The sequence below is a fragment of the Podarcis liolepis genome (genome assembly GCF_965112155.1).
Source record: "Podarcis liolepis genome assembly, chromosome: 13".
Taxonomy (NCBI): domain Eukaryota; kingdom Metazoa; phylum Chordata; class Lepidosauria; order Squamata; family Lacertidae; genus Podarcis; species Podarcis liolepis.
The window spans coordinates 38,781,487-38,793,416 of NC_139573.1; the positions used below are offsets into that span (position 1 = coordinate 38,781,487).

Here is an 11,930-nt window from a genome sequence, read left to right on the forward strand (position 1 = left end):
TGAGAACAGAAATCGCACGGCGGCAGCAGGAGGCCCCATTAGCTAAAGTGGTACCTCAGGTTAAGAACAGTTTCAGGTTAAGAACGGACCTCCAGAACTAATTAAATTCTTAACCAGAGGTACCACTGTACCATTTCGGTATGCAAAGTGTGAATTAGGTAGGATCACCTATGAATGCGATCTGAAACAGATTTACTCTCAATCCCTATATGCAGGTATTGGGTCAGTCTCCCTGGCCATCTCAATGCATTTCAAGGTCACATAACATTGGGAAGAGCAATCTTTTGGATGGGGGTGGAGGGCTTTTGGGGAATATCCAGAAAAAACAACTAAGTGCTCTGAAACACATTTTAATGGCTATTTGGAAAAGCAATTCACTCCTCGGAACTTTCAGCAACTTAATTCTTTTCCCAGGCTGCTAGCTAATCTTTGGCACTCTGCAACAAGGTGATTGGCAAATGGAACTGCAAATATTACCGGGGTCTCCGAATAGCTCTCTGTCTATTATGCATCTCAGCATAAATGGGAGAGATGCTGCAGAGCCAGAGACCCTTCCAAAGAGGCAACTTAATTAAAACCGCTGCAGTTTTCTTGTTAATGGTAGGACAGGGAATGGCATTTACCTTGCATGTGGTTCACTGAAGGTCTTTGCTGGCTGCGTGTGCTACTGAAAGAGGGAGCAGGCAGGGTAGGACTTGGGGGGGGAGGCCCCAGGCTCCACTAAGCAGATTGAGCTGGTGGACCCCCAAATGCAGTGGGGCTGGAGTAAGCAAAGGAAGATTCAGCATCCTCTGAAGAACCTCTCTCCTGTAAGCTATTTAAGTCTATATAGCCTAACCTAATGGAAGTGAGAGCTGGACCATAAAGGAGGCTGATCGCCGAAGAATTGATGCTTTGGAATTATGGTGCTGGAGGAGACTCTTGAGAGTCCCGTGGACTGCAAGAAGATAACACCTATCCATTCTGATGGAAATCAGCCCTGAGTGCTCACTGGAAGGTCAGATCCTGAAGCTGAGGCTCCAGTACTTTGGCCACCTCATGAGAAGAGAAGACTCCCTGGAAAAGACCCTGATGTTGGGAAAGATGGAGGGCACAAGGAGAAGGGGACGACAGAGGACGAGATGGTTGGATAGTGTTCTCAAAGCTACCAGCATGAGTTTGACCAAACTGCGGGAGGCAGTGGAAGACAGGAGTGCCTGGCGTGCTCTGGTCCATGGGGTCATGAAGAGTCGAACACGACTAAACGACTAAACAACACAGCCTAACCTAACTACATCAGTGGGTTGGACTTGTCAACATGCAGAGGGCCGGGAGGCAAGCCTCTGCTGGGCCATTCCCTTCCAGCCATCCCGCTGCGAAGACCCCCGCCTCTGCTCCGACGTAAATCAGCGACCCGGGTTTGAGAGCCAGGGCACACTATCAGCGGATTGAACTGTGCACACAGAATAGGCGTGAGGCTTGTGGAAGCATAGTACAACTACAGATTTATTAATCATAAATCAGGACAAAGAAACATGTCGTCTCTCTCTCATGTCGTCTCAGTGAGAACAGCTAAAAGCAAAAACTATACACACAACGGAAGTTCCCAGCATACTGTGCTGGAATGTAAACAGACATGTGACACGTGACAATCCCATGTCTGTTCCTTAAGGTGGAATGGAAATGTCAACAGGACTAACTACAACGTTGACTGGTTGGACGATGGATGCAGAAGAATGGTGGGAGGAAGCAGCTGAGAAACCCGCAAGGGAAGAAGGCTCAATACCAGGGGATTGGTGGTAGGATGTCAATGAGTGGTCAGAGGGAGAAGACTGGGAGGAGGAGTTGGAAACTGAAGAGGTAACGGGGAGAATCTGCAGTAAACTAAAGTCCAGAAGCAGAAACAGAAGCAGGGAAGGTGAGAGGCCAAGAGGCAGAGATGAGTCAGGCTGCGGAAGGAGCACAGGGATCTCCCCTCCTGCTGCAACAAGCTCGCCTCCCTCCTAGTCTCCCGGGACCAGGAGAGGCATGAAGCGGAAGAAGCAAAGGCAGATACACTAGCATAGTCTCATATTGCTTGGGAAAAAACCCTGGAGGGGAATAGACTTAGGTGGCTGTGGGAAGGTGGGGAACTTTAGTTTCTGCAACTGCCTCATATGGGGGAGGGGGCAAGACCTACCTGCTCATTACGCCCAGTATGCCTGTGTGGATCCTGCATTTCTAATAAGGAGTTAATTTCACCCACTCTGTGTGATTTGCTGCGGGCTCGCTTCTGACAATGAGCTGGCTCTGCGTGCCATTGGCTCTGGCTCCACCTGCTGGCAGTCTCCCCGTCTTCTACATCCCCCTCCCTTGCAGCGGAGTCAGCATTCTGGAACCCTGGAACTGGTTTTGAATCTTTGCTGTTGGCCTGCTGGAAGGCTGAAACCTCTTAAACCAGAAAAAAGATAAGGTTAGCTGGAGGAGGCTAGGCAGGGATGCCAGCCTTGTGGAGGCCTTGAACTGGGAGAATCTGCCTCCATAGCCTATTCATTCCAGAGGATGCCATGTTGTTTTGGGGAGTGACTAAGTGGTTTGGGTGGCAGGTGCTAGAGGGCAGGTTTACTGCAGGGGTGTGGGATCCTTGTGCCTCTCCAGATGTGGTTGGATTCCTGCTCCTATCAGCTGTAGTCACTAGGGCCAATAGCTAGGGATGGTGAGCCTAGGGCTTGCCGATCGGAAGGTTGGCGGTTCGAATCCCCGCGACGGGGTGAGTTCCCATTGCTCGGTCTCATCTCCTGCCCATCTAGCAGTTCAAAAGCACGTCAAAGTGCAAGTAGATAAATAGGTACCACTCTGGCATGAAGGTAAATGGCGTTTCCGTGTGCTGCTCTGGTTCGCCAGAAGTGGCTTAGTCATGCTGGCCACATGACCCGGAAAAACTGTCTGCGGACAAACGTCGGCTCCCTTGACCAGTAAAGCAAGATGAGCGCTGCAACCCCAGAGTCGTTCGCGACTGGACTTAATTGTCAGGGGTCCTTTACCTGTTTTTAACCTCTCAATGACCACAGGTTTCCTATCCCTACCTAGCTATGTGTTCTATTATGAATTTGGTTACTAGTTCCCAGTTCCGTACTTGCACAAATGTTCAAAAAAGAGCTCAGCCAGTTGACTTTTTAAAAGGAACCAAGGTTTATGGGGTGGCCCAAAGCTTATCATCGGGTGCACCCTCCTCCATTCCTTCTTTGTAAGTGCCATTTGGGCTCATCATGTGCCAATTGGTGTTGCAGCCCCCCCCCCCCAGTTTGACTGGAGTATTACTGCGGATCTCCAAAGTGGCATGGGATGTTTGTGTTATTGAGATAGATTAAAGCTTATTTTGGGGTGCAGGGGCATATAAACTTCAGTTCCTTTCTAGGTTTCCGTTTGTGCAGAGAAGGACCTGGGAATCAACTGTAAGGCTGGATCTAGACACATCAAAAAAAGCATTTCAGGAAACGTATTGTAAACTTCATTAAGGGAAATCATGCTGGCGAAAGACAGGACTCCACAGCGCCATCTGGTGTCACAGTGCTGTAACTCATATAAAACACATTTTCTTCACTAGTGTAGCTGAGTCCCAGCTCCAATATTGCTGTGGTTATCTTCTTTTCACAGAATAATAGAATCATAGAATTGTAGAGTTGGAAGAGACCACGATCTAGTCCACCATCTAGTCCAACCTCCTACAATTTAGGAATCTATTCCAAAGCTCAAACACACAACCCTGAGATTGAGAGTCTCTTGCTCTACCGACTGAACAATCAGGTTCTTTGATAGACCCTTTGTCCCGTTCCAAGGACTCTGCCTTATTCCACGGCCGATGGCTTGTCCAGCTAGCCCAGTCCAGAAGCTATGGGAAGTTGTTGAACTACAACTCCCATCAGCTTTAGCCACAGTCGGCCAATAGACAGGGATGATGGGAGTTGTGGTTCAACGACATCTGGAGGTCCAAAGGTTCCTCACACCTGTAGCATGATCTGCTCCAGGGTTTCCCAAACCTGGGTCTCCAGCTGTTTGGGGGACTACAATTCCCATCATCCCTCACCACTGGTCCTGCTAGCTATGGATGATGGGAGTTGTAGTATAAACAACTGCTGGAGACCCAAGTTTGAGAAACTCTGATCTACTCTGACTGGCATTGGCTCACCGGGGTACCTTAGGCAGAGAGGTCTATCTGCTATCTGAGCCTTTTTTTAACTGGAGGTGCCAGGTTTGGAGACTGGGGCACTGGGCGCTCCAGTACCCTGTGATTGAAGGACTGGAACACATGTCAAAGTAAATTTGCCATGATTGCAGGAGCCAGATGGGGCGGCTTGGGTTAAGCTGTTGCTTTGAAGCATGTTTAAACAGTCCTTATTACCCTGTCTTAGAACAGTCCTTATTACCCTGCTGAGGAAGAGTACAGATCAAAATGTGTTGGGAATAAAAAACAATCCATGCAGCTGGTTTCTTTCTGTGCAAGCCCTGATTGCCCTCCCCATGACAATTGATCCTCCTCCCTGCAATGTAAATGTCTCCCAACATGATGTCCCTGATCTATATGGAGAACAGGAGTGGATGAATCTGTCCATTTTGGTTTTTCTCATTTTTCAGTCTTCAATCCAGGTCGCCACACTTCCCCATAGGTTTACAAAACGTAAAATAAAATATAAAGTCACAGTGCAGATTCCTCAGCATTCTAGTGCAGATCTCTCTTAACAGACACATGCATATTTATGCACGTTATGAATTTTGCCCAATGTACACATATTTTTTTTTTGCAAGCGATTTCCACTGATATACTGTCATGCATTCCTGTATGTCGCTGTCACGCAAATACCTGAATTTGTATGAAAGCTTTCCCCCAACAGACACATTTTGCGGTTGGAGGACTGCATCACAAAATTTGGAGAGGTGAGGCTTTCAAAGGGTAGCTGGATTTTGGCTCACGTTATTGTTTGGAGGGGGGTGGGGAGTGCAAATCGGGGCGTTTGACTTCGTGATTTAAAATGCAAACTGTGCCGAATTTCTTTAACAGGCGAATCCTTCCAAATGTGAACTAACGACATGTATGGCTGCTTCGAAATGCCCGGGATAACATCAGAAAAGTCTCAGTGTGCTTCCATCTCAGTTTCTTATTCTTCCTTGTAAAATGAGATGATTCCTACTAATTTCTCACGGCTGCTTTGGGGAGGGCAAAAATAAAAAAGAGAGCATAAGAACACAAGAAGAAACCTGCTGGCTAAGACCAAAGGCGCAACTATTATTATTATTATTATTATTATTATTATTATTATTCCAGTACTCTGTAGCAGGGTGCCTCTAATCCCAGAGCCAGCATTTAGTCATCATGCCCAGCAGCTATTCATATTTTCCTTCCCCATATGCTTGCCTTAATGCCTTTTCCAAGGCCAAATAAGCTTAGTGACTACCACTGCCTCTTGTGGCAGAGAGTTCCATAAGTTAATCTGTGCAGTTGTTTATTTAAAATGTGGCATGAAACCCAGTGGTTTATTATGGCAGATACGGGAGCGTGTTCGACCGGTCTGCCCTTTGCCAGCAACCTCCGGCCTGCTTTCTTAAACTCTAACCGTGGATGGCTGAAACCGACTGTCAGCTTCCTTCTCCTTAGTCTGCATTTAGCCTTTGTAGAACTCAGTAGGGGCTGGATCTACACTGACTGTAAAAACGCTTTAAAAAAGAGAAATATACAGCTCTCAATGCAATTTTACATTGATGATTTTACATTGCTCTACAGCGCCCTCTGGTGTCACATGCTTAAAACACATTTATTTCAATTGACCAGTATAGGATGAAGATTGAGATAAAATGAAAATCAATTAGCTCTGCCTGTCACTCACTCTCTGGCGCCACCTACTGTTGGTCTTCCTTACCTTTTGCCCAACCAAGTCCCTTCTCTCTCCTTGCCTGGAAGTGCAAACTCCAGACGGCCGTGCAATTGCCCACCAAACTAACCAACCTGTTGTGTAAACCGCTTTGAGTTTTTTACAGTCAAGCGGTGTGTAAGCTATATGAAATAAATAAAATAAACGAACCCATGGCACGCCAACTGCTGCTGGTTACATCAAAGCAATAATTCATTTGGGAGTGGAAATTGAGAGATTCCTTCTTCATTTCAGAATCTAAAAGGTGTAGAAGGCACAACTGCTCTTTCTCCATATGCAAAAGCCAGAGCATATTTTTTGGGGGGCGGGTGGTGGTGGTTGGGGGACTGGGGAGGCCACATTTCGGTTATTACCAAGCAGGCTTAACCCATGTTGTTTTCCCCTGTTCCCTAGGATGCAAGAAGACGAGAATGAAGGGGCTAAATTGCGTTCCAGTTCCGGCATCCAGTGGGAGCCAAGTAAGGGTCACGAGACACATGAAACACCACTATTAGGAACATGGGAAGCAGCAGTATACCATCTAGCTAAATGCCGTCTGCACTGACTGGCAACAGGTTCCAAGATTTCAGGCAGAGGTCATCCTCAGGCCTGCTTGAAGACATAACCCCCAACAGATGAAAACAGAGGCATCCTATTCCACGAATAAAACTTTTACTATTTATAGCCTGCCCATCTGACTGGATTGCCCCAGTCACTCTGGGTGGCTTCCAACATATAATAAAACATTAAACATCAAAAAAACTTCCCTTCAGATGGCTCAGGAGTCGCATAACTCCGAAACCTGTCAGGAGTTCAGCCTACACTCGAGTACGACCCTGGCAGAGACACATGCCCGACTGGCATGTTCTCTCCCTCCTGGTCGATCGTTCGGGAGCTTCAAAAGCTTTCTTCTGCCCGGACATCACAGTGACCGATGCTAACCGACACCGGCACACTTAGGGATCCGCAGAGTCTTCGCAGCATTGCGTGATAGACCTCAGCAACTCAGCATTTTGGCTAATCTACTTTGTTTACATATAAACACACACGGAGCACTGCAACATGGCTCCCTCTCTCTCTAGCATCAGATAGCAAAGAGAAAAAGAACAAAGGGCAATAGTCCCACTTCATGGAACACAGTAACACAAACATCCTGTCTCCGTCACTTCCCACTCTGTGGAGTCAAAACACACACCGTCATGTGAAAGACAAAAATCCCATGACTGCAATCATGGAGCAGGAATTCTAACATAACCTCCATCATTTCTCTGATGAAAGTAGGGACGTCTTCAGGGAAAGCGGGACATTCTGGGATCAAATCAGAAACCAGGGCAGCCTCTGCAAATCTGGGACTGTCCCTGGAAGATAGGGAGACTTGGTCTGCACAGATTGAACCTTCTAAATGGAAATGAGATTCCCTACCACTAAGCCACAGCCCTTCCCCATTCTTGGCCTCCGTGAGCGTTGGGGGCTTCAGCTGACAAAGCCCTGCTCACGTTCCTTCTCCCTCCCGCTTTCCCTGCAGCACCCCATTAGAAGAAGATGCTGATGCTGCCAACACCAGCTTTTAACATAATCATCCAGTCCTAAACACAGTAGAGTTTGAACCCATGCCAGGGAAAATGTAGCAGTGAAATGAGGAGGAGGAGGAAGGGAGCTGAGGGGTGGGAAGCACAGCCAGGAGCGAGGCAGGAGAAGGCTCAGGCTGATGCTGGAACTCAATTCCGCAAGCGTCTAGTGCAGGGATGGGGAATCTGCGGCCAACCAGGCACTGCTGGACCACAGTTCCCATCTACCCTCAGTTATACTGGCTGGGGCTGGCCAGGGCTGATGGTAGTTCAAGTTGTTTGGAGAGCACCATATTGGCTATAACCGGTTTGATCTACAGAATGGGGAGATAAAGCCGGGGCAGGGTGTGTGTGTGTGTTGGAGAAAATAGCCTGGTTACCTGAATCCCAGATTTAGCTCCTTCCCCTCGTGGTCCTGAGAAGGGTGCTAAAACCCTGGAACTTCAGTCAAGCCCTGAGACTCAATAGCCGTACTATAGAACCAGGTACACACATGCACGACTATAGCAGGAGGGTTTTACAGCAATAAAACGATAGGCCGTTTTATTCTACAGACCTTGCAGAGATGTGTGTGGCTCTCCTGCCTGTTTCATCTTAATGTAACCCTCTATGGTACTCCCTTAGTTGATTATTTATACATACATACATACATACATACATACATACATACATACATACCCTGCCCATCTGGCTGGGTTTCCCCAGCCGCTCTGGGCAGCTCCCAACAGAATATTAAAAACACAACAAAACATCAAACATTATAAACTTCCCTAAACAGGGCTGCCTTCAGATGACTTCTAAAAGTCAGATAGTTGTTTTATTTCCTTGACATCTGATGGGAGGGCATTCCACAGGGTGGGCGCCACTACCGAGAAGGCCCTCTGCCTGGTTCCCTCGCAATGAGGGAACTGCCAGAAGGCCCTCGGCGCTGGACCTCAGCGTATCCGGGCAGAACGATGGGGGTGGAGACACTCCTTCACGTATACTGGGCCAAGGCCATTTAGGGCTTTAAAGGTCAGCACCAACACTTTGAATTGTGCTCGGAAACATAATGTGATTTTTATGATGAGCCTTATCATTCTTTTTCCTTCTGCAGCCCTTCTTCTGCCGGAAAGCGAGAGTGAAGAGGGGACCTCTTGTCTTTTCCTTGACTTGGAGCAGCATTGTCCCCCGCCACGTAAAACTTCGTAAGCACTATTTATGTCAGTGTTCTCCTGGGTCATAAGAATGTAATTTCCAGGGACAGAGTTATCCAGCTTTGCTTTCCTCTGGAGGAGAGAATACTGAAGGCTCGGGATATATTTCCAAATAAACTAGGCTTTATTTCAACTGGGTCAAAGATCCAGTTTGGCACACCTCCCCATGTGCATTTGTGTACACACACACACACACACACACACACAGAGGCCCCCTATGGAGGCTTCACCTGGGGCAAAAAAACCTGGCTAGCCCCTGCTCCCCACCATAGCTACAGCTCTTCCTTAAGAGGTGTCGATGCACAGTGAACAAGTTTCCAAAATATGTAGTAGATAGCTAAGATAAAACCAATCAACAGTGTGGTGTAGAGATTTCAGCTTTCTTTCTTCTTCCCCACACTTCCCCTACCCAGGCGTCAATACTTGAAGCGGATCATTGCAGAATATGAGGCACTGGACATGGAAATCCCGTGTATTCGCAAGTTCCCCAAGCCCCCAGCTGCCCGGCCCCTTTGCCTCTGTCTGGAGAGTCCGGTCAGTCTTCAGGAAGGAATCCTTTGGCTGGTGGGAGGTGGGAGGAACAGACTGGGGGTGTGGAATCTCTGGGCCGCTGGGACCATATAACACTGGTCCTGAAAGACTTGCCATTGGCTTCCAGTACATTTCTGAGCACATTTCAAAGTGTTGGTGCTGACCTTTAAAGCCCTCAACAGCCTTGGCCCTGTATACCTGAAGGAGCATCTCCACCCTCATCGTTCAGCCTGGACAATGAGGTCCAGCGCCAAGGGCCTTCTGGCAGTTTCCTCACTGCGAGAAGTGAAGGTACAGGGAACCAGGCAGAGGGCCTTCTCAGTAGTGGCACACACCCTGTGGAACGCCCTCCCATCACATGTCAACGAAATAAACAAGTACAGTGGAACCTCAGTTTTTGAACGTCATCTGTTCTGGAAGACCGTTCAGCTTCCAAAAACTTCAAAGACTGAGAATCAAAGGGGGGGGGGATGAAAAATGCACACTGGAAGACGTTCAGCTTCTGAAAATCATTTGAAAATGGAAGCATTCACTTCCAGGTTGCCGGCGTTCGGGTTCCGAATTGTTCAGTTTCTGAAGCGTTAGACAACCAAGGTTCCAGTGTATCTGACTTTAAGAAGACATCTGAGGGCAGGCCTGTTTAGGGAAGTTTTTGAATGTTTTACTGTGTGTATGTTGGAAGCTGCCCAGAGTGGCTGGGGCAGCCCAGTTAGATGGGTGGGGTACAAATCAATAAAGACAATATTGCTGTCACATGACTGTCACGTGTAAGATGAAGCAAGCTTATTTTCTTCTGTTCTGGAGGGTAGGACTCGAACAATGGCTTTGAGTTACAAGGCAGGAGATTCTGACTAAACAGCAAGAAGAACTTTCTGACAGTAAGAGCTGTTAGACGGTGGAATGATCTCCCTCGGGAGGATGTGGACTCTCCTTCCTTTTAAGCAGAGGCTGGATGACCATCTGTCATGGATGCTTTATAAAGCCGAGATTCCTGCATTGCAGGGGGTTGGGCTAGACGACCCCTGGGGTCCTTTCCAATTCTTAAATTGTGGTGCCCAGAATACAATATCTTATGCAAAAGAGTGCAGTGCAGAGTTTAATGTAACTGAGGACCCTGAAAGAAAGACTGGCTTAGCTGTACATTTCCTGTTTCCTAGACTTCCTTTAAGAAGGTTGCTGGCACCTCATAGTGAGTGGTCAGAGTGGATGACTTGGGATTCTCCCTTCGCCTTTTAGCCTGAAAAGGAGATGAACCATGCAGAGGTCCTGGCAGCGGTAGAGGAAGCCATTCCAGATGCGTTTGAGTCAGGACTCCTGCGCAGCATCCAGTTTGAGAACATCAATGTGATCTGTGGGACGGCTGGACGGAAGAACAGGTTAGACCAGGGGTCAGCAAACTTTTTCAGCAGGGGGCCGGTCCACTGTCCTTCAGACCTTGTGGGGGGCCGGACTATATTTTTTTGGAGGGGGGGGGAAGAATGAATTCCTATAACCCACAAATAACCCAGAGATGCATTTTAAATAAAAGCACACATTCTACTCATGTAAAAACACGCTGATTCTTGGACCGTCTGTGGGCCGGATTTAGAAGGCGATTGGGCCACATCCGGCCCCCGGGCCTTAGTTTGCCTACTCATGGGTTAGGCAATTTTACTGTTTATATCCTGCCCATCTGACTGGATTGCCCCAGCCATTCTGGGTGGCTTCCAAAATATATATACCGTATTTTTCACTCTATAGGACGCACCCGACCATAGAACGCACCTTGCTTTAGAGGGGAGAAGAAGAAGAAAAAAATCTCCCCCTCTCTGCTCAGCGCCCCTTCAGCGAAGCAGCAGGAGAAACGGAGCCCCTTCCATTTCTCCTCCCGCTTGGCTGAAGGGGCACTGTGCAGCTCTCCCTCTCTGCTGAAGCCAGGAGAGTCTTGCTCTCCCGGCTTCAGGCGGCTATCCCTGAAGCCTGGAGGAGCGAGAGGGGTCGGTGCGCACTGACCCCTCTCGCTCTCCAGGCTTCAGCAAAAGCAACGCGAAGCCTCTGGAGCGCTGAAGCCAAGGAGCCTGCATTCGCTCCATAGGACGTACACACATTTCCCCTTAACTTTTGGAGGGGAAAAAGTGTGTCCTATAGAGCGAAAAATACGGTATATAAAAAACATTAAACTTTTTTTTAAAGTCTTCTCTATACAGGATTGCCTTCAGATGGCTCAGGAGTCGGATAACTCCATACCCTCCAACATTTCTCTGATGAAAATAGGGACGTCCTAAGGAAAAGCGGGACATTCCGGGATCAAATCGGAAACCAGGACGGCTTCTGTAAACCAGGGACTGTCCCTGGAAAATAGGGACACTTGGAGGGCCTGTAGTTGTTAGGGTTGGTGAGAGGAGCAAGCGGGGCAGTGTGTGTATTTTTGTACGCAGCTCTTGATTTGTGTGTGTGTGTGTGCTTTAAGGAAGTTGCAGTCCACAAGTAGTTTTTATTAAATAACTAAGAGTACAAACGCCTCCCCCTTCCCTATCTCCACACACAGGTGGCTGATCACAGTGTCAGACTTCCGGACGCGGAACCAGCTCCTGTGTTTGGGACTGACTTTGGGCGAAAACCACTTTGTACTGCGGCGCTGGGACGATTTGGTGATGGAGGACTATCGCATGCACCTCCGGAGGGCCCTCGCACGCCAGCGCCTGCTGGACACCCTTAGTGACAACTGGGACGGGAACCAGTTGGATGGGATATGAAGTCCTGGGAAGAGAACTGTCAGCAGCAGAGAGAAA

General features: G+C 48.2%; 1 protein-coding gene across 3 annotated transcripts; it reads left to right on the top strand.

Annotated features, from left to right (window-relative positions):
• The first annotated feature begins 2,341 nt into the window (after positions 1-2,341).
• On the top strand, positions 2,342-11,930 carry LOC310690750 (uncharacterized protein C19orf81 homolog). 3 transcript variants are annotated; one of them, XM_083470282.1, is made up of 7 exons: positions 2,403-2,431; positions 4,851-4,893; positions 6,279-6,343; positions 8,529-8,619; positions 9,042-9,162; positions 10,396-10,535; positions 11,687-11,930. In XM_083470282.1, the coding sequence occupies exons 3-7, from the start codon at positions 6,280-6,282 to the stop codon at positions 11,892-11,894; spliced, it is 624 nt and encodes a 207-aa protein (XP_083326408.1). In that variant the 5' UTR covers positions 2,403-2,431; positions 4,851-4,893; position 6,279; the 3' UTR covers positions 11,895-11,930. The 3 variants fall into 3 exon arrangements, with proteins under 3 accessions (XP_083326409.1, XP_083326408.1, XP_083326407.1); XM_083470283.1 differs by lacking the exon at positions 4,851-4,893 and having other exon boundaries at positions 2,342-2,431; XM_083470281.1 differs by lacking the exon at positions 2,403-2,431 and having other exon boundaries at positions 4,210-4,893.